At 40.7% G+C, this 27,377-nt stretch overlaps 1 protein-coding gene across 1 annotated transcript in view; it reads left to right on the plus strand.

The window, feature by feature from the left end:
* Positions 1-25,120, plus strand: part of LOC126161594 (hemolymph lipopolysaccharide-binding protein-like) — a 49,196-nt gene extending 24,076 nt beyond the window's left edge. The window contains exons 4-5 of the mRNA XM_049917541.1: positions 1,898-2,152; positions 24,620-25,120. Coding sequence (XP_049773498.1) covers positions 1,898-2,152; positions 24,620-24,792 — 428 coding nt within the window. The 3' untranslated portion in view covers positions 24,793-25,120. The remainder of the gene's footprint in view (positions 1-1,897; positions 2,153-24,619) is intronic.
* The last annotated feature ends 2,257 nt before the right edge of the window (positions 25,121-27,377 follow it).

Below are 27,377 nucleotides of genomic sequence, written 5' to 3' on the forward strand. Positions count from 1 at the left end.
CGCTGAGACATAATGTTTGTACTGTTTGTATGCCTCTACACCTGGCTGGAGTGTATGGAATGAGTATACCTTGCAGGTAATATTCTCACGCTAAGAAATCACTTACATGCCTAGTGTTATATTAATGAAGATATATCGAATACTATCAACTTTTACACGAATTTATTGAGTTTTATAATTTTTCCAACCCTACCATCTTTTACAGGCTGGTCTGAAACAATCTGAAGAGCTTGTGACAGCGCTGCAGTGTATTCTCTACTGAGAAATAATTATTAAGAAAAGGATATCGATATGTTGCTCCGTTCCGTACTTAATTCCATTGTAGTCAGTCAGTCAGGCCGTTAGATGAGCAGACTCAAACGGCCCACCAGAGAGAGTGTCGCCAAACATGTTCTTCATTCAGGTTCCTAAAACCGAACAAGTGAGGGACGCAGAAACTGGTCATAGGACGGTAGTATGGAACGAACCTGAGCTAAAAGCTGAGGACTCTCGTGCGCTATCATGTAGGCAATGAGAGCATTTGTCGCTTGCTGTACCTGGCATGGAGTTGCTCTATAGTAAATCTAAGGTATGATGTTTTTGGTGGAGTGCATAAATGGAGTAGTAAATTGTACGATTGCCAATAGTATTGGCAGCATTGGTAGGAAAAGAAAAATAAGTGTGTAAGAGAGAAACCAGGAGCGACATCTTCTCTTTGTTTTTCTTGTTTGTTTGGTTGTTAGTTTTGCACGTAATTAGAACCGCACATTGTTTAGTGTTAGTACATTTTGTATTTCAGATCCTTACAGAACAAAAAATTTCATTTTATGAGCAATATAAATTGGTTGATCGTGTAACTTATGTGTTTTTACTTAACTAAACATATTACTTTTGATAGAAGTACAGTTTACATGCAGAAATGCAAGCTATATATAAATAATTATTGTTCTTTTGTACTCAATAGAATGTTCTCCATCATGATCAAAGGCAATACTTTGCTGCTGTTATTGACAAATGTGAAATTTCTTTATGAATAACAGAAACATGGTTTATGTAAGATCAACGAAGTACTGAAGTGATGTTTGATACAGCTTTGTTTTGCGCTTTTTTCATTATATTACCTTTTTTTTACGAAAGGGCGTATCCTAGCGCGATATGATATATCTGCGTTTTTAAAATTTTTACCACAACTTTCCTCTGTTTGACTTTAAAGATCAACAAATTTCGAAAGAAATCTGAATTAAACATTGTCAGTTCCAGATTTACTGTAAATACTGCTAATTTTTAAGTAAGAAACAGGAGGATAACTATGTAGCAAAGATTTCCCATAGGTTAAGCAGCTCTTTACATATCCTCAGTCACTTTTTAGACGGTTCACCGCTTCCGCTTTCTTGGGGACTCTACTAAGGCAATCATCGCATGCACACGGAAAGCGAGCGTTATGAGTTAACGCCCAATAGGTATGCAACACTTCTAACGGGCACATTAACCGACCAAAGCTACTATGAAAACCGTCGAGGTCTACGCTTACTTACGATAATCTACGGTAGCCTACCACAGTTCTACAACTCTGATCCGGAGAGCTGCATGAATTTGTGCGCACAATAGCCTGATTGAACAAATTCAGTGCTGACTCATTACCAGCAAAACGTATAGAAACATTTGATTAACGATTACTTCTCAGATAAACCTACCCTGCAACATCTTTACAAGCTTTTCAGACAGTTTCTGATCACACTGTATATTAATTTAATTAGCCACATCCCAAAGTTATTCGATAGCAGCATTCTGTGGACTACCTACAAGACTGCACACTGTTACTGTTCCAGCCTGTTGTTGACCTATATATATGTATGTTTAACTTTATTTTCGCTGTTGTTTCATGGACCTGATGTATCATTTGGTATATCACGGACAGAACCACCTGCCCGTGTTGGTGCCGACTACAAATTCTTTCCAAATGTTGGATACTACAAGCTGCACACTGCCAAAACGAACTGGGAAAATGCTCGGAGAACGTGCGCAAAGGAAGGAGCGCACCTCGCCATCGTGAACTCTAAAGCGGAAGAAAATGCTATACGGGAAGTGATGAGAGCTCACTCGACAGAAAAATTCGATGCTTTCATCGGTTTCCACGATATGTTCAAGGAAGGAGAATACCTCACGGTCTTGGGTGAGTATCACTCCTATGTAAATGACAAATTGAGGCTGGTTGGAAAGATTCGTATGTCAGTACTCTAACATGAAGAAAAGCGAAACTCACACAAGACATTAGTCAGTTTCTCGTACGCAATTTCCAAAGTAGGGCCAATATTTGAGCAAATTTCTACTCTCTTTCCACGGCATTATTTCTTCTGCTAATAATACTTGGAGTAGCTAAGCGTATGGCGAACACAGCAGGAATGATTATTAGGGGTTGACGTCCTGTTGATGGCTTCAGTTGTGGTTCTTACAGCCTGAGGAAGCATCCAAACATCAGGACTTCTAATTTTCTCTTTCATCAGACAGGATGGTCAGAAACAGTACAGAAAGCTCGTTTGGGTGTTGCACGGTATATTAGGCTGACAAGCTATTGTTAAGAAAAAAATTCGATACGCTGCGCCGTTTCCGAGTTGGCATTGAAGTCAGCCAAGAAGGCCATTTTAAGAGCAAATTCAAGCGGCCTGCCAGTTAAAATTAATGTCAGTTGTTCTGTTTGCGTATATCAGTGGTTCCCAATTTTTCTCAACCGTTAGCTCTTAGTGCAGTCAGATATTAGCTAGTACATCCATCTCCCTACCATACCATCACCACTATCAACCATCAACATTAGCACTAACTAACCTTACATTGAACAGTTCAATTACAAACGATGAAGGATAAATGATATTTAGTGTTTGCTGATATTTCATTATACTATGAACTAATGAGTTCTAATAACTAATGTGTATCTAATATCGCTTTTTTAAAGATTGATGAAATAGTTTTCAGTGCATAGCGATTGTTACCTACAAATTCATCTTGGAAAAGGAAGTTAACAATCCCTTCTCTCTCTACTGACTCTTGCTTCAGCCACTACCCACCCCGATTTAAAATAAGCCAATTTAAAATATGTGCACTGAACTTCTTCCTTGAAAATCACTTGATCGCTGGACTCCTTACTTCTGAATTGGCAGAAATTGGGCAATTTCAGACTGTGAGTGTCGCTAATAATAATAATAATAATAATAATAATAATAAACCCCGTGGAGGCCCGGGAAAAGAATAGGCCTCCGGTATGTTCTGCCAGGCGACGAAAAGATCAAACCACTAATAGGGCTTACCCCACTTTTAGTGTGATCAGTTGGTTCAGGACAGAACTAATGAAGCCTCGGACAAGCGCTGTCATGGTTGGGGTCGACGCTTGAACCCTAAGCCCGTCCACAAGGGTAACGACATTGCTAGCCACACGGAAAATGATTTAAATCCAGATAGAGGTGTTTTGCAGGATATGCTTCCTGCAACCACTCTAGAAGGAAAACGAAGACAGAGGATGAGATGGTCCGATGAGGTTAACTGACACCTCATGTTCTGTTATTACCAAGCAACAAACTTAGGAACCAACACAGCTGGATACAGATCACAAGTATACACAACATTTATTACCAGATACCCAGAATTAAAATTTTTAACAGAACAACGACTAGCTGATCAGATCCGTGTAATAATCAAAAATAAGAGGATACCCCAGTCAGAATTAGAAAACATCAAACAACAAGTACAACAAGTACTGAAACAAAATAATGTGCAATCAGAAGAAGAAGAAAATACAGTAATGGACTCAAACATCCAGGAGCAAACAACCAAAGAACAACACACATCAATTAAAGAATCAGAGGAAAACTAAATCTTAAGACAGCCACCAGAACAAGCACAAATAGAACACGAAGCGACACACATGTTAGATATAGAAGAAAACTTTCAGCTGACATATATAGAATACAAAGACACAAATACAGACATTAGACCATTCTTGCATAGACCCCCAAATAACCCAGAAGTCGAAACAACAATAACAACTATCAACACAATCATACGGTCTCCCATAAGTCCAACCCCTCGTCCAAGTCGTGGGAGATGGGCAACGGCACAAAGTAGGGGACTGCCTATAGGGGCGATGTACAGCGGGGACTTCGTGTGCCCCAGGACCGCTACGGTAGCTGAGAAGGCTCTATGGGAACCCTGAAACGTGACGGCTAACGGGGCTCTGGTGAAGCTGCGATAGGCCTAGCAAGCCAGTAGTGGATAAATCAACTGCTTTTAAAAAAGGGAACATGCCTCGGATCACGGAACGGATTTAAAGGAAACCGACCAAGCAATGGAAAAGGATTACGAGATGGTTTACGACTGGGCACCTTAAATGTAAGGACTCTAACTGGGAAGTTAGAAGAAATTGTAGAAATGATGGAAAGGAGGAAATTGGACATCTTGGGACTTGCTGAGACTAGGTGGAGAGGAGTTGGTGAAAAACCACTAAGTAAAGGATGTAAACTGTACTGGATAGGGAATGAGAGGGGAAGAAATGGAGTGGCAATAGTGGTCAGAGAGGGTCTGCAGGAGGAGGTGGAAGGTATCAATGATCGAATGATAAAAGCCAGAGTACGAGTGAAAGGAAAAAGCATTGAAATCATCCAAGCATATGCCCCACAGGTGGGGTGTACAAAAAAGGAGAAGGAGGAATTTGAAGATGACATGCAAAAGCAGCTAAATGGAGGTAATCAGATTATAATAGGGGACCTCAATGCACATGTTGGCACAGACAGGAAAGGATTCGAGGAGATAATGGGACCAGAGGGCTGGGGGAACCGAAATAGAGAAGGAAAATTGTTGCTGGAATTCTGCAAGAGGAATGGGCTGACGATCGCAAATTCCTGGTACAAGAAGAGAAGTAGTCACAAAATAACTTGGTACAGTGGGGACTGGTCCCAAACTTCAGTAGTAGACTATGTACTAGTGGATAGGCAGATGATGAGCAGCCTCACAGATGTTAAGGTCGTTCCATCTGAGGCCTTAGACAGTGACCATCGGCTGTTGGTAGCCACCCTGAGAGAGAAAAAAGATAGGAGGGCAACAGATATACAGGAGAAAAGGTTGAAGACATGGATGCTGAAAGAGGATGAACGGAGGACCCAGTACCAGACACTGATCAGGAAGAAGCTGCCAAAGGAAGATCAGAGAACAGTGGAAGAAGAATGGGGAGATTTTAAGAGGGCCCTAGTTGAGGCAGCTGAGATTGTGTGCGGAAGAACTAGCACAAAGAGGAGAAGTAAGGAAACCCCATGGTGGAACAACATATGTAAAGAGGCAGTACTTCGAAAGAACAAAGCCTTTAGAGAATGGTTCCAGACCCGAACAGAGGAAGCTAGGGTAAAATATAAGGAAAGCAAGAAAGCGGCACAGACCATAGTAAGGGCGGAGAAGAAGAAGTGGATGGAAAAATGGACAAGAATGCTAGAAGAGGACAGTGAAGGGAACAAAAAAGTACTTTACACCATGGTAAGAAATAGGAGGAACGACAGAAGTGAGTGCCTGAGGATCATGGATAATAATGGAAGAGTTGTGGAGGAAATGCATGAGCTCAAAAAGATTTGGAAGGAGTACTTTGAAGATCTGTTGAATGCCGCCAAGCTGGTAACTAACAGCGATGGAGAGCCTAAGGCAGCAGACGATGATAATAGTGGGGAAATTGATGATCTAACTTGGAATGAAGTGGAAGAAGCCATAAAGAGGATGAAAGGGGGCAAGGCACCAGGTTGGGATGAAGTAACAGTGGATATGATACGAGCAGCAGGAGAAGTAGGAACCCAGTGGCTATACAGAGTGCTGAGGGTGGTGTGGAAGGAGAACAGAATTCCTGAGGATTGGAAGAAAGGAATTATAGTCCCGATTTTCAAGAAAGGGGATAAAAGGAGATGTGAGAACTACAGAGGAATCACCCTGCTATGCCACTGTGGAAAAATCTATGAAAAGATCCTGGAGAAGAGAATAAGAAGCAGTATTGAAAGTAGACTGCAAGAGGAGCAGTATGGTTTCAGACCGGGAAGATCAACAACGGACCTCATATTTGCGGTAAGGCAACTGCAGGAAAGGCACTATGAGTACGGGAAGGACTTAATCATGGCCTTTTTAGATATTGAGAAGGCGTATGACAGTATCTGTAGGGACAAGCTCTGGGATGTGCTGAACGCGAAAGGGATAGATGAAGAGATAACACGAAAAGTCAGAAAAATGTATGAGGGAAGTGAGAGTTGTGTGAAAGTGGGGAGGGAACGTACTGCATGGTTCAAGCTGGAAAATGGGCTGCGACAGGGAAGTGCACTTTCGCCTTTATTGTTTATTATTGTTATGGATGAAATCCTACAGCAAGTGTCAGATGCAATTGGAGATCATAAAATGAAAGCAGTGCTTTTTGCCGATGACTTGATGTTATGGGGAAATTGCGAGAAGGAGGTGCAAGAGCAGTTAGATGCATGGGAGGCAACGGCAGCACAATATGGAATGCATTTCTCTCCAAAGAAAAGTGAAATAATTGTCACAACAAGGAAGACGAATAGGCCAAATGTGAATATAACTTGTGGAGGGGGAAAACTACAAGTGGTAGAGAACTTCAAGTACCTGGGAAGCGTGATTGAAAGTAAGGGGGGAAACGCAATGGAAATAAATGAAAGGTGCAGAAAAGCAGGGCAGTTCTACAAATGCATTAGGGGGCTTATTTGGAGCAAGGAGGTGCCACAGAAATCCAAGGGAATTATATACCGAACCTACTTTGTCCCCATATTGGCATACGGAAGTGAGACATGGGTAATGCACAAAAGCGACAAAAGTAGAATACAGGCTAGCGAAATGAAGTTCCAGAGGAGCAGGTTGGGTGTAACAAGACGAGACAGATTGCGAAATGTGTATGTGAGGGAAAGACTAAAGGAGGAACCAGTACAGGACAGGATAGAAAAATCAAGACTGCAGTGGTATGGACACATGAAGAGAATGGATGAGGGAAGAATTCCAAAGAGGATGTTTGATCTGCAACTGGAGGGGAAGAGGCCCAGAGGAAGACCAAGAGATAGATGGGTGAAGGGAGTGAAGGAATGTGTGACGAGAAGAGGAGAGAACTGGACGAAGGTGGAAGAGGGGGAATGGTGGAAAGACAGAACACGATGGAGAGGCTTGTGTTCCCGACAGACCCAGCCAGTGGCTGGAAACTGTCCAAGATGATGATGATGAACACAATCATACACAACAAAATAAATGAAAATACAACTATGGAAGAGTTATAACCACTGGTTTATATAGGAGCACTCACTACACTAAATATACACACTAGGCAGAGATCAGAACCAATCAACACACAGAAGAAACCCACAAAACCAGCACGGCAACACAGGCTACAGATCAGAATAGAAAAACTGAGAAAAGACATCGGACAGCTAAAACAATTTATAAGAAATGAAATATCAGACAAACAACGAAAAAGGTAAGGTAAAATCAGACAACAAGAAGCGATAGAACAACTAGATGAAAAGAAGCAGAAATTACAAGCATTGGCCAAACGACTTAGAAGAGACAAAAAAAGTGAAAATAGAAGGAAACTATCCAAACATTAAACACAAACCAAAAGAAATTTCATCAGACAATAGATAACACACACATTAAAATAAACAATCCACCAAACATAACAGACATGGAACACTTCTGGAGCAACATACGGTCAAACCCGGTACAACAGAACAGACATGTATGGTGGATACATACAGAAACAGACACGTACAAGATGATACCGCAAATGCCTGAAGTGATAACTTTGCAACATGAAGTCACCCAAGCAATTAATTCTACGCACAATTGGAAAGCCCCTGGAAAAGATAAAATAGCAAATTTCTGGCTAAAGAAGTTCACTTTAACAAATTCACATCTAACTAAATTATTTAACAGTTACATTGCAGACCCATACACAGTCCCTCATACACTTACACAAGGAATAACTCATATGAAACATAAATATCAAGCAGACACAGCAAACCCAGCAAAATATCGCCCCATAATATGCCTACCAACAATATACAAAATATTAACTTCAGTTATTACACAGAAATTAATGACACATACAACACAGAACAAAATTATAAATGAAGAACAAAAAGGCTGCTGCAAAGGAGCACGAGGATGTAAAGAGCAACTGATAATAAATGCAGAGGTGACATATTAAGCTAAAACTAAACAAAGGTCGCTACACTACGCATGCATTGATTACCAAAAAGCTTTTGATTATGTACCCCACTCATGGTTACTACAGATATTGGAAATATACAAAGTAGATTCTAAACTGATACAGTTCCCAAACATAGTAATGAAAAATTGGAAAACCACATTTAATATACAAACAAAATCAAATAATATCACATCACAGCCAATATAGATTAAGTGTGGAATATATCAAGGAGACTCATTAAGTCCTTTCTGGTTCTGCCTTGCTCTGAACCCACCAACAAACATGCTAAATAATACAAATTATGGATACAATATTACTGGAACATACCAACACAAAATCACACATTTGCTATACATGGATGATCTACAACTACTGGCAGCAACAAATCAACAACTCAACCAATTACTAAAGATAACAGAAGTCTTCAGCAATGATATAAATATGGCTTTCAGAACAGACAAATGTAAGAAAAATAGCACAGTCAAGGGAAAACACACTAAACAAGAAGATTACTTATTGGATAACCACAGCGAGTGCATAGAACCGATGGAAAAAACAGATGCCTATAAATATCTACGATACAGGCAAAAAATAGGAATATATAATACAAATATTAAAGAAGAACTAAAAGAAAAATATAGAAAAAGACTAACAAAAATACTGAAAACAGAATTGACAGCAAGAAACAAGACAAAAGCTATAAATACTTATGCTATACCAATATTGCCCTATTCATTTGAAATAGTGAAATGGAGTAACAAAGAACTAGAAGCACTCAATACACTTACAAGATCACGATGCCACAAATATAGAATACATCACATACATTCAGCAACAGAAAGATTGACATTATGCAGAAAGGAAGGAGGAAGGGGATTTATCAAAAAAATGGTTCAAATGGCTCTGAGCACTATGGGACTCAACATCTTAGGTCATAAGTCCCCTAGAACTTAGAACTACTTAAACCTAACTAACCTAAGGACATCACACACACCCATGCCCGAGGCAGGATTCGAACCTGCGACCGTAGCAGGCCTGCGGTTCCGGACTGCAGCGCCAGAACCGCTAGACCACCGTGGCATGGGATTTATCGACATAAAAAAAATCCGTTATGGACAGGTGGACAATTTAAGAAAATTCTTTATAGAACGAGCAGAAACTACCAAAATACACAAAGCAATCACTCATATGAATACATTGGCTACACCATTGCAATTTCATAACCACTTCTACAACCCTTTAGATCACATAACATCAACAGATACAAAGAAAGTATATTGGAGAAAGAAAACTCTACATGGCAAGCACCTGTATCATCTAACACAGCCTCACATCGATCAAGACGCATCCAACACATGGCTAAGAAAAGGCAATATATACAGTGAGACGGAAGGATTCATGATTGCAATACAGGATCAAACAATAAACACCAGATATTATAGCAAGCATATTATTAAAGATTCCAATACCACAACAGATAAATGCAGACTTTGCAAACAAATAGAAACAGTAGATCACATCACAAGTGAATGTACAATACTAGCAAATACAGAATATACCAGAAGATATGACAATGTATCAAAAATAATACATCAACAACTTGCTATACAACATAAACTAATAAAACAACACGTTCCCACATACAAGTATGCACCACAAAATGTACTGAAGAATGATGAATAAAAATTATACTGGAACAGAACCGTTATAACAGATAAAACAACACCACATAACAATAAAAAGGGAAAATTAACACAACTAATCGAAATATCCACACCCAATACAACAAATATACAGAAGAAAACAGGAGAAAAAATTGAAAAATACATCCAACTGGCTGAGGAAGTCAAGGACATGTGGCATCAGGATAAAGTTGGCATTATACCAATTATACTATCAACTACAGGAGTCATACCACACAATATCCACCAGTACATCAACGCAATACAGCTACATCCAAACGTATATATATATATATATATATATATATATATATATATATATATATATATATATACAACTATAGAAATCTGTAATTATTGATACATGTTCAATTACCCGAAAGTTCCTAAATGCAATGTAACATATACTGTACAGTTAAAAGGAAGTCACGCTTGATCAAGGTCCGCGTCACTTTGCATTTTTAACCAGGCATAACGTCTGAGAAAGGACAGAAATAATAATAATACAGTGCAGGCCCTACATCAGTGAGTAGCCATTACATAGTTACTGTTGCGTTGCAGTGCCAATCATTTTGATTTGTGTTGTGAAGTAAATAATGAAGCAATTTCTGGTCTATTGCGCGAACTGTACACAACTCAGACAAGGCATTTTAATGAGATATTTTAGTATACTTGTATCGCCTTAGACAGAAAAACAAAGGTACAAAGATGATAACTGTGAAGGAACCATGGCTAACAGACGTACTCCAGTTAATGTAGGATAGAAGGAAGTACAAAAATGTTCAAGGAAATTCAGGAATACAGAAGCACAAGTCACCGAATATTGATTAGTCGATTTAGAAGCGATAGGGTATCCAGTATTAGAATCAGAATTGAAAAGAGCTTTGGAGTACTTTAGATCAAATAAGGCAGAAGGGATCTAACATTCCATCAGAATTTCTAAAAGCATTCTGGGAATTGGTAACAAACCGACTATTCACGTCGGTGTGTAAAATGTATGTCTCACGACATACCATTTGACTTCCAGAAAATTATCATCCACACAATTTCGACTTCTACAGGAGCCAACAACTGCGAGAATTATCACACAATCAGGTTAATAGTTCAGGCATCCAAGTTACTTTCGAGAGTAATATACAGAAGAATATAAAAGTAAACTGATGATGTGTTATAAGACGATCAGTTTGGTTTTAGGAAAGGTAAAGGCAGCAGAGAGGCAATTTTGACGTTGCGGTTGATAATGGAAGCAAGACTAAAGAAAAATCATGACACATTCATAGGATTTGTCGTTCAGCAACGTAAAATGGTGCAAGATGTCCGAAATAAGGTTAAGCTACAGGGACAGATGGGTAATATACAATATGTATAAGAGCCAAGAGGGAATAATAAGAGTGGGCGACCACAAACGAAGTGCTCAGATTAAAAACAATGTAAGGCAGGGATGTAGTCTTTCACCTCTACTGTTCAATACAGACGTCGAAGAAGCAATCATGGAAATAAAAAAAGGTTCAGGAGTGAAATTAAAATACAAGGTGAAACGATATCAATGATAATACTTGCTGATGACATTCTTATCCTTACAGATAATGTTGAAAATTAAGTGGACTGATAAGGTAAGGAATGAGGAGGTTCTGCGCAAACACGAAGAAGAAAGGTACATGTGGAAAACACTGATAAGGAGAAGGTTCAGGATGTTAGGACAACTGTTAAGACAGCAGGGAACGAATTCCATGGTACTAGAGGGAACTGTAGAGGGCGAAAACTGTAGAAGGAAGCAGAGATTGGAATACATCCAGCAAATAATTGAGAATGTAGGATGCAAGCACTACTCTGATATGATGAGGCTGCCACGGGAGAAGAATTCGTGATGGGCCGCATCAAACCAGTCCGAAGACTGAGTACACCCCCCCCCCCCAAAAAAAAAAGTACCTCCTGTAGTCGAAATTCGACGTATTGTATTTGTCAAGTAACGTTCGTTCGATATCTTTACTTAACAAACTGAAATTTATTCATACACTAATTCTTAGTTCTCACCTGAATGCATGCAAAACTTAAGTTCTTACATGAACGCTATGAAGAAAGAATAAGAAAGGGTGAAGAGTGTCAATGTCGAAATAACATAACAGGCCATAACATGGAGAACGATCGTACTGGAAGTCACTGGACCTGATCAATGATAAAATAATTTTTGTGTATCTTGAAAGTGATATACTGCATGTAAAACTACTTCTGCATTTTTAGGCTTAGACTGGACCATAAAAAATGCTACATTGTAGTTACGAATATTGAAATAATTCTTTGATTTGTCTTTAACTTTTGGAGCATTTCAAGTGAGTCTTTGATAAAGTGTGTTGAAAAATAAATTTGTTTCAACGGTGGCAACTTAACTTTTAACTTACGACAATACAATTTGAATGCCATTGTATCACTTGAAGTAACCTCAGATGTGAATTGTTTCGCTGTACGAAATACCGCACTGTAAATTCATCGAACCACATTTATAACCGTCAAAATTGTTTACAATTACATTCAGTGAACATTTAAATGTATCTTTGAAAATAACAATAGAATTATAATTATCATTGCCAACGTTATTCCTGTTACTTCATCTACACAATAAATTTCTATGGCTCTTTACTTTTCAGTCCAACCCTTCAACTTTCTCCTTCTAGGCATAAATACAGTTTCCATATAATAAGTGAACGTGGAAGTCGTAGTTGTTCAAAACGAATAAATTAAATATCAGGATCTTACTCGAAATTTTCTGGTAAAGGCTGCATATGTCTGCAAAGCTACACATATAGAGAAGTAAGTAAAATAACGACGCCTAAATACGTAATTTACAGAATTCGTTAACACAACATTCTGATTTCCACTGCAGATAGCACCATCAACCTAGTTGCTGTTGGGTTGCAGCTGCCCTGTACGCGTGTGTTAATGCAAATGAACCATGTGAACATGAATGACCCTAGAATACGATTTCACGAAACGTCGTTTTGGGTATCATTCCTATAGTAACACGTGATCAGTATGCAGGGCAGAAGTTGGTAGTACGTAAATTTTCGATGCTCACGTATTGGAGATTTTAATGCAAAACAGAGATATGAATATGAAACCATTTGCTTCCTTTTATCGCTCTTAACAGGAATGTACACAAATTTTTTAAATTTGTTTTTGTACGCTTCTGTGTCACAGTATCTTTCAAATTATTTAAGTCTCATTGTCCTGCTTGTGTCATTAATATTAAAATTGATACTTTAATTTTCTCATTCACATATTAATATTATGCTGTGACGTATAAGTTTACATTTTACTGTCTGAAATGCATTGTAAAATTTATGTATGTTGTGAATGGACTATGTGAGTAAAATTTTGTTCATAAATTCGTTTCACAAGCTGTAATCTCCACCACATTGTGTCACATGTTAATGCTAGTATTTAGAAAAAGGGATTTTTAGTAACTTATGTAATCACTATTACACTCTCACGAATTAGAAATAACAGACAGGATTTAGTTTCATGGCCGAAACTCAGTTGAACACTTCTTATTTGTCCCTCATAAATTCTCGTTTTACCCCTCAGGGTTAATTACCCCCATGTTGGGAACCTCTGGCGCAGATGATAGCGCACGAGACTGCTCAGCTTTTGGCTTTCTATCCTTGCTGCCATCCCATTTCCAGTACGGCCTGTTGTTCGGTTTTACGAAATCAAACGAAGAACACATCTGGGTGCCTATTCTGTATTTTTCCGCCATTGTGCCGATCGTTTAGGTACTCAAGAGCACCGAACAGTCTAGTACTCGAATTAGAATCCCATCTTTATTCTGTATGCATTTCGGTAGCGATACCGTTCGGGTCTAGAGAACCGAAGCGCTGTTGTCGGTTCGCGTCGCGCAAGCCAATCAAAAGCAAGCGGCCGCACATCCGCGCATGCGCACTGTAGCGCTCACAGCGCCACGAACACAAAGCGGCTAGCAGACAATGCAGACGCACTATTCTTCGCAGTATTAACTTGGGTTTTCGCAGTACGAAGTGTTGCTAAAATACCAGTGGAAACGTCGGACGAAAATGATTCTCAGCTGAAATGCATAGAAATTTTTACAGTTTCCCTGACCGCATGTTTCCATGCATGTATAATAACGTTAGTGTTTTTGACTATATTCTGCACATTGTCGTATATTCCACATTATGTCATCTTATTCTCATTCACACTGACATCGTGTTTTGGATTTTAATTTTCGGAAAATGCGTTAGGAATAGTGTGTAGTACCACATTGCACTGATACTTCTATAAAAACACCCGAAAAATTGATTGAGAGTTTCAAAGAATAAGAAGATAAACAGAATGTGGTTATAACTCGCTCCTAGAGATCCAAATAATTAAGTAGCCCATTTCCCTATATGATACGTCAACGATTTCGGTCTTAAAGATAAAATTGAAAAAACGGGTTTTCGAGACCTCCTGCAGTTCACTGAAGTTTATAACATGCATCTCAAGAATGAAAATGTATCGTATATGGTGCTACAGTCTAAAAATATTACGGCGGAGATCTTTCATATATGTTTACTGTTGTTGAAGATTCGATCGCAGATAAAGACTTGTGACAAGCAAGATTATGAAGATGACTACTACTAGTTACATTCCCAGTAATTTAAGTTGTGCTCTTATTATTCCTGTCTAACCACATACTCGGAAATCGCTACATATTCGGAAAAAATGGTGAATTATTTGTGACAAGAAAAAATATAAAGGTCGCTGTCGGTTGTTTCACTCACAGCAACTTCATCTCTAACAATTTCATATTTCGTATTTTAAACACACAGAAATCACGAAATCATTACTGAGAAAGTGCGCTCTTACATGTAAGTAATATTGCAGAAAAATATTAACACGTTTCGATAGTTACTAACTAAACCATTTGTGGGAAAAAGTACACAAAGTCACTAGTAACGTCAGTTCACACTCATGTAATATACGTAAGCAGAGCCGATGTCTTGCTATTTAATGATCTTTAAACTCTTATTTGCACTAAAATAACACGTATTTTGAGAGAATATTGACCGAAAACGTTTTATTTTTGGATGTAATCATTCACAGTAACAACCAAGCACAACCATATTTCTAACAAAGGGAAATAGTCTGTTATGAACTCACTTTCCAACTGGATGCGTCCTCTGGTGTTTCTTTAGTAACAGAATCACTAAATCCAAAGCTAAAATATGTTTAAAGTAACAAATTATAGGTTTCATAAACCACAGCTCACCAATCGACAGGGCCACACCGAAATCCAAAGCCTCTCGGTACATTTGTCATAAAATCGTAGGGGGGACCGTTCGATAACAGGTCTCAGAAGCTTACTGAATAGGATATTTCGATAAAGAACCGAAAATGACGTCACTATCGAATCAAACCAACTACACCGATCGATATGAACGGTACAGAATAGGGCCCCTGGCAATACCTTCTCTGGCAGGCTGCTTGAAATCGCACGTGCAACAGTCTGATTGGATAATTTCGATGATAATTAACTCGGGAGCGCCGCAACAGATCGAATTTTTCCCCTTAACAATCATTTCTCAGCACAATCTACCCTCCAACATTCTTACAAAGCATTTCAGACTATTTCTGACTACACCGTATATACAAGCTAAGACAAAAAAGTGACGTACAACGAAGGATTTATCCGAATGGGACGGAAATCGGCATCAGGTAATGAGATGGTCCATCCCTGGCCCTTATGCAAGCGGTTATTCGGCTTTCCATTCATTGACAGACTTGTTGGATGTCCTCCTGAGGGATATCGTGAAGAATTCTGATCAGTCGGCGCGTTAGGTCGTCAAAATCTCGCGCTGGCTGAATGACACCACCCATTACGATCTATACTTCCTCAATTAGCGAGAGATGCGATGACCTTGCTGTCCGATGTATTGTTTGGCAAGCAGGAACACAAGCAGTAGAACCTCTGTGTATGTGGGCATTATTCTTGCTGAAATGTAATCCCAGGATGGCCTACCATGAAGAATAACAAAATGTAGTGTAGAATGTCGTCGACGTAACGCTCTGCTGTAAAGATGCAGTGGATGAGAACCAAAAGGGCTCCTGCTATGAAATGAAACGACACATCAGACCACAACCCCTGCTTTCGGATCGTATGGTGGGCGGGTCAGGTTTTGTTCCACCGCTACCTGGGATGTCTCCAGAAATTTCTTCACTGGTCATTGGGGCTCAGTTCGAAGTGGAACTCTTCATCGAAGACAGTACTACGCCAGTCAGTTATATTCCAGGCCAAATTTGTCCAATACCACTGTAATCGGGCTGTTGGTGCAAAGAAGTGGTGCAAGGGGCGCCATGATCTCAGCCCCGTTTCTGTGAGCTACCTACTAACGGCCACTGTGGTCACCCAAGCAACTATTGCACGTTGGATCGGTAATAATGATAAATCATGGGCTATGAGTATTTCCCCGATGATTGTCGATCCGCTAGTTATGGCGTATCTCTAGGTCGGCCACTTCCTTCATGACGCAGTATTCGGACGTTGGGCCGGTCTCGGTGGCCGAGCGGTTCTAGGCGCTCCAGTTCGGAACCGCGTGACCGCTACAGCCACAGGTTCGAATCCTGCTTCGGGCATGGGTGTGTGTGATGTCCTTAGGTTAGCTAGGTTTAAGTAGTTCTACGTTCTAGGGGACTGATGACCTCAGATGTTAAGTCCCATAGTGCTCAGAGCCATTTGAACCATTTGAACCATAGGATATCATAGGATATTAAAATATTTCTCTCCGTTGATTTTAATGCCGTAGGTTATGCTTTGTTTCGAAGCTCTGACCAGGTCGTCCATGCAGAAGAATTGGAGACAGTCCACATCCTTGTATAATTCCCTGTGTTGTTGTTAACTGTAGAGGCAAGTTATCTTCATTTTCGATTATAATTTTAACATCTTTGTAAAAAGCTTTGGCAGCTGTAATTAGATGGGAAGACTCTTGTTTCCATAATCTGCCACAGCTTTTGCTTAATCCATAAATGCTATGTGGTATCTGTAAGCTAATTTTTTTCCTTTGCTCTGCACATTGTTTTTAATAAAAATACCATCAGTGCAGGATCGTCCTTTCCTAGAACCATTTTCTTTTTCTACTAAAACTGTATCACCAGCATGGCACAGTTAATTATTTATGATACTGATACAGATTCTATAGCCTGTATTAACAAATGCAGTTCCTCTGTAATTATTTGCGTCGCTTCTGTTGTCTTTCTTGAATATCGAGAATGTTTTGGCCATATTCTACTCCTACGGTACCTTAACCGCTGTCCAACGCAGGTTAATGAGAGGAAGTATGCGCTCCTTCAGTGAAAGACCTCCGTATTTAAGCAATTCGGCATTCATATTGTCTGTCCCCGTTGCATTTCCGTTCTTCAATTTTTCACTGTTACATCTATTTCATTCATCTCCATGTAATGCAACAAATGGTCTGTGTGCCAAACACCAACATTTCGGCTCGAGAGGCTTGAGGCAGAATTCTCCTAGTCCTCTCATCAGTCGGTGTGAGTTCGACAACTCACAGTGAGCGAGTGCGAGAGGAGTATGAATGTGTAGTGTCTGTTCTTTCCTAGATTTCTGAGAGAACAGACACCACACGGAATCTGCAGCTGTGATACATGTTATGCAAACTGAGGCTGGAGCGGTGAGAAAGGAAGAGAAAGGGAAGGAACTAATGGTATCAGCCGCCTCGGGACATCATGCGGAATCAGCAGCGATGAGTGAAAATCTGTGCCATGTCGTGACTCGAACCCGGGACCTTCTCCTTAGTTGGCAGTTGCGTTAACCACTGCACCATCCGGACTTAGTATTTAATGTGGTCAGAGTCGCCTCGCTCCCCAGCAGACCCTCGTTCTCAACCAGCACCAGGTATTCGCAGTCCCCATCCACGTCCTCCATGCTCACTACTTTGAGATTCCCACAGGAAATCGAACGTAATTGTGCACCTGCACTGAAGTTGGTGGATTCATTGCCCATCGATGTGAATCAATTATATGAGTGCTTGGTGTCTGTTTCGATGCAGCTGATATCATTAGTTCCTTCCCTTCCCTTTCCTTTCTCCCCTCGTCAGCCTCAATTAACATAATGAGAGCAGCAGACCAGATAGGTAGCAGTTTCGAAGACTGAAGCCATCTTGGCGAATGCTAGCAGCATATCACAGGCTCGGCCTAGTAGCCGGTATACTGCAACGAAAAGATGCCAAGTCTTGGAAGCTTGTGTATTACTGCTCGTCTGAGGCAATGACAATATGCCTACCTTGCGATGACCAAATGTGGACTACTTTTCTGAGTTCACCACTAGTCTTGACCATCCCTCTATTTCACAAGAATGGCTTTCTGGGCTTCTGATTGTTTCCTTTCCACCATATCAGCGTTCTTTTGACACCACTTTTTCTTGCTAAATCAAACTGTGCTGTTAGAATGAATGACATCTTATCCTTGCTGAGGTCATGCTACTGAGTTTACAACTTCGGCGTCTCACTAGCGCAAAGTGAGACAATTTTTGCGGTTTTGTTCTGCTTTCGACAATGTCGGCTTTCTGCCTCTTTATCGTTTTGATTGCGACACGGGATACTGGCCTGTCTTGCCTTGGCGTTTGACTGGTTAGAGAGGACACTGAAAAAACGCTACAGTCGTCCGTAATACATTTCTGCTGTTTAACACTTGCAACTTATTGACACGAATTATTTACATAAAAATGAAAAAAAAAATACTGGGCTTAACGCACGTCAGGGAGATCACGATTACAGCGTTTGTAGATGTAGAGACAGCTTTTGACAATGTTGATTCAAATACATTCTTTGAAATTCTGAAGGCATCAGTGGTAACAGGTTGTTTGCAACTTGCACACAAATCAGACTGCAGTTATAAGAGTCGATGGTCATCATCCTCATCAACGGTGGAAAAGGAGTGAGTCAGGGTTATAGCCTTTCCCTGATGGTATACAACATGCACTTTGAGCAAGCAATAAGGGCAACTAAGGAAATATTTGGAGAGGGAATTACACTTCTGACCTTTCGCACTGTTACTGTCATTATCTCACACACAGCAAAGGACGTGAAGTAGCAGTTGGGTGAAATGGGTAGCTTTTTGAAAAGAGAGTATAAGGTGAACATTAACAGGCAATGGTAAGTGACTGTAGTCGACTTAATTCAGGTGATTCAGAACAAATCTGATTACTAAATGTGAAAATAGCATGCATAGCGAACACTACGGATATTGACAAATAACTGGTGGCCTAAGTTTTACAGTAACTCGCAGTAAAAGATATGATTGGTTTAATTTATATCTCAGAACAGGTTGGCATTACCACAGTGAACTAAATAACTAAGAAAGCCAATCCTGCTTAAGCAGGGCGAGTCCATGAAGATGTCACTGGGAGGATAAAGCATTCCTAACACGACCTATCTATAGATGAAAAACCATCTAAATACTAAGACTAACAAGTTATGTAGCGATAAGGTATGGAGATACGGATAGGAATAGAAGGTAAATAAAATAAAAGAATAAATAATTGTAATTATTCGTAGTGTTCGCTATGCATGCTATTTTCCCTTAACATGTTGATTGCCATTGGGTTTTGTGTCAAGTTATTTTTGATACTGTGACAACTACTTGTCTTACCATCTGTGATATTGCCTAGGCTGTAAATATGCGAACTATTGTAATTCATATATTATTATGTCACATTTTACTTTAAATGAATTATTGGGTCTCATATACAATAGGAGGTCCCTCATCATTATTTAAAAGAATGAAGTGTTTTGTTTGTATGGAGCTCTTGAATGTATGCTGTCTAGTACTGATCATTTTAATGATTTTACATGCTCCATAGTAAATCTGTCATGTAAAATAGTTTTATGAATAACAAATGTGTACACATGTTTTAATCTATTGTCCTATATATACAGAGAGGTTTGGTTTAATGCTACTAACAATATATACAAATGTTTTAGCATACTTGCGCTGGATGTACACATAGATTGGATTTAAAGTTATTATTTCCATTATTTTCAAGTTTAAGAGCTATTATGAATACCTGTCACTTGTAAACTTGAAATGTACACCCTTATATCACCACAGGTATACCCCTTGTTATGCAGGGGCCTCAAGATTGCAATATTGACCTGCTGAAACTGGTAGCATTTGAGATATACACTCCTGGAAATTGAAATAAGAACACCGTGAATTCATTGTCCCAGGAAGGGGAAACTTTATTGACACATTCCTGGAGTCAGATACATCACATGATCCCACTGACAGAACCACAGGCACATAGACACAGGCAACAGAGCATGCACAATGTCGGCACTAGTACAGTGTATATCCACCTTTCGCAGCAATGCAGGCTGCTATTCTCCCATGGAGACGATCGTAGAGATGCTGGATGTAGTCCTGTGGAACGGCTTGCCATGCCATTTCCACCTGGCGCCTCAGTTGGACCAGCGTTCGTGCTGGACGTGCAGACCGCGTGAGACGACGCTTCATCCAGTCCCAAACATGCTCAATGGGGGACAGATCCGGAGATCTTGCTGGCCAGGGTAGTTGACTTACACCTTGTAGAGCACGTTGGGTGGCACGGGACACATACGGACGTGCATTGTCCTGTTGGAACAGCAAGTTCCCTTGCCGGTCTAGGAATGGTAGAACGATGGGTTCGATGACGGTTTGGATGTACCGTGCACTATTCAGTGTCCCCTCGACGATCACCAGTGGTGTACGGCCAGTGTAGGAGATCGCTCCCCACACCATGATGCCAGGTGTTGGCCCTGTGTGCCTCGGTCGTATGCAGTCCTGATTGTGGCGCTCACCTGCACGGCGCCAAACACGCATACGACCATCATTGGCACCAAGGCAGAAGCGACTCTCATCACTGAAGACGACACGTCTCCATTCGTCCCTCCATTCACGCCTGTCGCGACACCACTGGAGGCGGGCTGCACGATGTTGGGGCGTGAGCGGAAGACGGCCTAACGGTGTGCGGGACCGTAGCCCAGCTTCACGGAGACGGTTGCGAATGGTCCTCGCCGATACCCCAGGAGCAACAGTGTCCCTAATTTGCTGGGAAGTGGCGGTGCGGTCCCCTACGGCACTGCGTAGGATCCTACGGTCTTGGCGTGCATTCATGCGTCGCTGCGGTCCGGTCCCAGGTCGACGGGCACGTGCACCTTCCGCCGACCACTGGCGACAACATCGATGTACTGTGGAGACCTCACGCCCCACGTGTTGAGCAATTCGGCGGTACGTCCACCCGGCCTCCCGCATGCCCACTATACGCCCTCGCTCAAAGTCCGTCAACTGCACATACGGTTCACGTCCACGCTGTCGCGGCATGCTACCAGTGTTAAAGACTGCGATGGAGCTCCGTATGCCACGGCAAACTGGCTGACACTGATGGCGGCGGTGCACAAATGCTGCGCAGCTAGCGCCATTCGACGGCCAACACCGCGGTTCCTGGTGCGTCCGCTGTGCCGTGCGTGTGATCATTGCTTGTACAGCCCTCTCGCAGTGTCCGGAGCAAGTATGGTGGGTCTGACACACCGGTGTCAATGTGTTCTTTTTTCCATATCCAGGAGTGTAAAATAAAATAAAGCGAAATATGCGGCTGTTGGTGAAGTTTTTTGAATCGAGAACTATATACCAGCCGATGTCCTCCGACCATAATGGACCGACAAAAATTTTGTATGAGGTTGGTGTTGGAGGAATGGCTATGAAAATGCAGACAAGCATAAGACCCTATAACTTATTACTAGGACACCAAATATGTCATGGCTATATTTTTAGGTTCAAAATCAAAATGTCAAATTCCATTTGGTACACCACGAAAAGCACTTGACAGTAGTTTTGGTACAATCAGAATACTCACACCTACACTGTGCTATCATGCGGCAGCATACTGAATCCAGAGGATTTCACCTATCCGGCTCCACATTACCACACTGTGTCTGCCCCGGTAGCTGAGTGTCAGTGCGACGGAATGTTATGCAAAGGGACCCGGGTTCGATTGCGCGCTGGGACGGAGATTTGCACCAGGCGAATGGTCTACCGGACGAGAGGTCCTAGCTGCACGACATTTCATTTCATTTCATGTGTGGGGAAAAGGCATCTACTCCAAAGAATAATGCAACATAGACTGAAGTTGATGAAGTTATAACCGAATCACCACTGCTCAGTACTTTAGGAATTATGATTACAAACAAAGTTTGGTTAACTTTATATATTTTTATGGAGTAAACTAATTTTTAATTAACATAGTTAGTGGAAAATTTGGGATAAAGTTCTCAAAGTATGTCATTAATAAAAATAACCAAAGGTCTCCAGTTCCTCACTGGAACGAGAATAATTAAACTGAAACTGAACTTTATACTAGTAAGGAATCTAACGTAAGAACAGTTATTGGCGTCATGACGTAGGAACAGTACCTAAGGCAATATTTAGAGTACTTCACACCACACATGTCACAGTAGACAAACAATAATCAAATAGCAAACACATAAAACATATATTAATTTTCGAGGATCAATTAAAGTAAGATTGTTTACTGGATGTGGACAGAAAATTTTAATTTTACTCACCATATTACTGTCGTAATTGTAGCAAGCAGAAAGATTGTTTGAATTTACTCATTGGTAAGGACTGCCATTTACCTAGCAGTTACTCTCATATTTCTTTGTAATAAAAGTTATAAATTATGCCACAAGCTATAAATTAGAGACTGCGCTTTGACAGTGAAATTCAGTGTCCATGCTACCAATTTTTTATTGTGAAAATTCCTCTATTTTTAGCAAATCAATTAATACTGGCTTTTGCATTATTCTATTGTAACATTATTCGTACTGCAGCTCAAGATTACATTATTACATAATTGTCAAAAAGCTGGAAAAATTATGTTTCGATAATCTAATAAATTAATGTTCACTTCATTTTCAGTTCATTTTCTGATTATCTCGGTTCGTACAAAGGGATGCGAGGGATAATACTTGGCTAACGACTTAGGAAAATTATTTACATGACAATATGCACGAAAACAATGTTATTTAAGCAATAAACGTCCGACTATGCTGGCCAGCCTATTAGAATTTTAGTTGTAAAAAGTCTAGATGTTACCGCACTTTATGATGTCGTTGAATTGTCGAGCGGCATCATTTAGCGGTAAAATAGGACACAGGTTGATCTTCTTGCCATACATTAGCCAATAACAAGGGCCCACTCTTGACGTTATGTGAATTACTCTTGCTGCATTTGTACTGTGCCCAATAAATGCCATGCACATAGCTTGTCCATATTAAACATCCGCCAAAACAACCATTTCAGTTTTCGCTGCTCTGCGCTTCGGAAACAGACTTTTTATCTCCGCACTTTTGCATAGCCACACCGGCGAATACACACAACCAACGACAACAACGGTCTTCTTGTGACTCCGAACTGCTACTTTCTTGGTGCGCTCGCACGTTCAACGATAATGCATTTACACTTTTTTATACTTTCCCTCACTGGGCCAGCGTGTCTACTTACAAAAGTCAACATTTCATGCGTATTCTCTTTCTTAAGTATCAAACGGCCTTTGTAACTTGACAACATATTTACAAGAATAATATTCAGCAGAACTAATAAAACAAATTTCGTAAAACACGTAGAACATTACAGCATGTTTGAAAAAGAACTCTCTAGTTTTAAGTATCAATTTAATGGGGAAGTTAATGAAAAAATACGTCAATGAGTACGTATCATGAAAGAGTATTCCTTCAAATTTTTTTTAATGTTAATAGACTTCAACGTGGGATCCATTTGTCGCCCAGCACACGTTGAGAGGATATTCCATTTCTCGCCACGTATTTACCAAATTTCATGTGTAACTGTCCCAACCGCCGTTTCTTTCCTGTAAGCGATTGATGTCTCTGATATTTTCACTGTACACAACATTTTTTTGTATGGACGCAAAAGAAAAAGTCCAGTGGGGTTAAGTCTGGGCTCTGTGGTGGAAGAGGTATTGGGCCAGGCCTGCCTATCCACCTTCCTGGAAAGCGAGTGTCAATAACTGCACACACATGGTTACTGTAATCAGGTGAGGTGCCACCTTGTTGGGAAAACACAAGCCCCTTTTCCACCTCAATATAGTCCATTTAGGGAAAGACATTCAACATGTCGCAGTATCGTCTCCATTCACTGTTTTTTCTACAAAAATGAAAGGACCAATCACATGATCTTCCATCAAACAGCACCAGATATTAACTTTGGGAGAGTAACGTTGATGCTGAATAACTTGATGTGGATGCTCTGCCCCCCCCCCCCCCAAATTCTGCAGTTATGACGATTAACTGTTCCACTGAGATTAATTGTAGACTCAACGTACACATTGTTGCTCAGTTGCTTTGCACTGCACTGCACGCAAACCTGGACTGAACTGAAGGAACAGTGGAAAAAAACAGCACTGGTGCCGTGTCAAGGTCAAGCAGGCCTGCCAACTGCAGTGGAGCCAAACTTGGAGAGATGATGAGTCAAACACCACAGACTAGTGTGTCACTTTGTACAGATTCTAGAACACATTAAAACTAGGTAGTTCTTATTCAAACAGACTGTATGATCATCCACAGAGTTGTGTTCTTATAACCAGACATAAGAGTTTTTTCCTGACTGCTCAATTTTCACATTTAACCACATAATACATTATACGTGAATGAAATGATTATTTCCTGTGCTCCAGGTCATCCTTTGATATCGAGTGGCCACGTAAACTGGAGAGAAGGTGAGCCTAATAACGTAGAGCTCCAAAATTCTCCAGAAGGCGAGGACTGTGGGACTATTTACAACGACGGAACCCTCAACGACGTCAGGTGCAACGCGGAGAGGCTATTTGTGTGCGAGCAGAGTCTCTAGTGCTTCTAGGGACTCACTCTTTCTCTTTCATGTTCTGCCGTCAGCGGTGAAATGGTGAAACTTCGACAACTGTGGCCGGCTGCGAATTATGGAGGAAACAAACAGCGAGTCAGATTTCTTTTTTCACCAATAGGAAGAAGTTACAACGCAAAATATAAAATAAAAATGGTTTCTATTTCTGTTGGCATTAATTATTCCTGTAAGGAGCCAATGAGAACGTGTGTGGAACTTGCATTCATTATCACTATACTTTGTATCAAAACTCTCATGTTTAAATTCACATTTGGGTGTATTTACCTCCTATGTTAGATTAAAAGTTTTATTCCCATGTTTAGTCTTTCATTATCTACGTATTCAAACTCTACTACGAATGTCAAAACAAGGCAAATTTATGTTATTAAAGCGTTCGGTTCCGTGGATGAGTTGGCAGCAAGTACTTTAACTCACATTCTTGCTAGCAGCCAGTATAATTAATCCTCCAATAACCCACAGAAAAATGCATTGTCATGAATTTTTGTTTTCATACATCGGTAATAATTCTGTGTGCCAATAACTACAAACACTTGCAATTTGAAAGATGCGTACGGGAATTGATGTTAGACTGGATTCCTACCAAGTATCATTAGTATCTGCGGTGTGAAAATAGTAAAGAAGATGGCGACAATTCCAACTCATCATGCCCTTTGCCTAATATCAGAAAAAAATTAGATTTCTACAGTCAGAATAATTCTGAATTTGGTACTGAATGTCTCTAAAGTGGAACGTAGCGGCATCATTTTGTTTAATGCAGTCTGTCACACACAGGAACAAAATATTTATCTTTTTCACCGAAGTATAGATAGCGATAGAAAGCTATTTGTTTACAACTGGTAAAAATTCTACAAATGCTAACACTATAAAGCAATCGCGCACGAGAGGCGGTCGTGATCTGAGCTACTTCGTCCATCTCGGTGCTTGCAGACGTAATCACATGAGCTCGTGTAGCGGAGAATCGAACAAAACTGGGTAGGAGGGTCAAACCGGGTACCTCGCAAATTTTGTGACGGGTGCTTCTGTCTAGCGGTTGAACACTGGTACTAATAGCGGCAGCCAATTCATGCAGTTGGAGAGAACAACAGCAGCAGAGAAGCACGTTTTCTTATTTCTATGAATTTTTAAAGTATTAAGCCGTAAATTTTTCAGTCATGTTCTGTTTGTTTAATGAGTCTGAAGCAGTATAACATTGTCTAAACATAGAGGTAAGTGCATATCTTGATTAAGTATATTTAACTGCATATTTTGACGTTCTTTTCATACTCCTGCAGCAATACATAACCTAGTGATGCCATTTTCATGTCAACAAGTCGCTGTTGGGTCAAACTGGGTGTCTAAGTGTGGGTTAGAACAGGGTGAGAAGTTCCATGCCCCCTTTTGCATGTCACCTCTAAATTTCATCAATTTTATTGATGTTCTACGTCATTGCACGGTGGTATCAGACCGAATAAGGTTATTGTAATGAGAGTATTAGTACTGAGAGCTCAAAATACTTTTCACTTGATTCCTATGCATGATGGGTTACTTCCCTGGGTGGTCAGCGCGAGGAGAGCATCGGAGGACGCAGCACACTGCGTTTCTGGTTGAGGGCTGCATTTCTCTGAATACTGAGAGTGTCGTACAATGGGCTTAGCGCCTGGCGGAACGACTGACGTCATCGAGTTTCACCCATTTTATGCAGGGCGTAACGACTCGCGAGACGTGTGAATGTCGCTGCAGTTTATGTGTTTAACATTCTGGCGCGTCTGAAACGAAGACTCCTGGCACTGACTGACTGCATTGTCCTCTTGATTCTCAGAATACTTGTGGACCCTGCGCTGCTGGGTGCAACTGTCTGGCGCCGGATGGCCGTTGGTCTAGGCATGTTGTTTTCATAGCCGGTCAAACGGCAAGTTCAGTGCCTTCAGCTGAATAGCAGAGGCGTGATTGGTAAACTTAAACTCGGGCTAGTTCACGTCATAAAGCCCTGCTCGAAATTAGAGGCAACGGTCGCTATTGGCGCGTGTGTTGTGAGACAGTGTGGGTGAATTTTGGAATCGGAACTGAATGCTGATTCGCGGTTTTCGAGGATGGTAGGGAGTTCAAAGTTGGCTTCACTCTTGCATTGTTCTGGCGCAGGTATTCGGGATCCGATCTTAGTCGCACCTTTTTTTCGGCAGAACTTAAAATTCTCGGACAACCTTCGACGGTAGGGGTTGAAACAGAATTGCTGCACACTTGAAGTCGGAGCCTACATCATCAGAAAGCTGCCTACCGATGACCCGCTACAAATTTCAGGGTTGATAAAGTATTTTGCGGCTCCGGCATTGTAGGTCCTATTAATTTTATACTGAAGTCCTCAGTAGCACGGGCTCGCTTTGCTTGTTTCACGTGAGCTCTCACTACTAATCGCGATACTGCAATATAGTCGAGAGAGTAATATTTGTTTGATTAGGACCTCCACTCATTATCGTCAAGCTGTTGCATCGCAGAGAGTAGGAGCCCTTGTTCCCGAGCCAACTCTTATTCGCATAGTAGTACAGAATACCCTATCATTTAACCTACTGTCTGTG

This window comes from Schistocerca cancellata, chromosome 2, assembly GCF_023864275.1.
Source record: "Schistocerca cancellata isolate TAMUIC-IGC-003103 chromosome 2, iqSchCanc2.1, whole genome shotgun sequence".
NCBI lineage: Eukaryota > Metazoa > Arthropoda > Insecta > Orthoptera > Acrididae > Schistocerca > Schistocerca cancellata.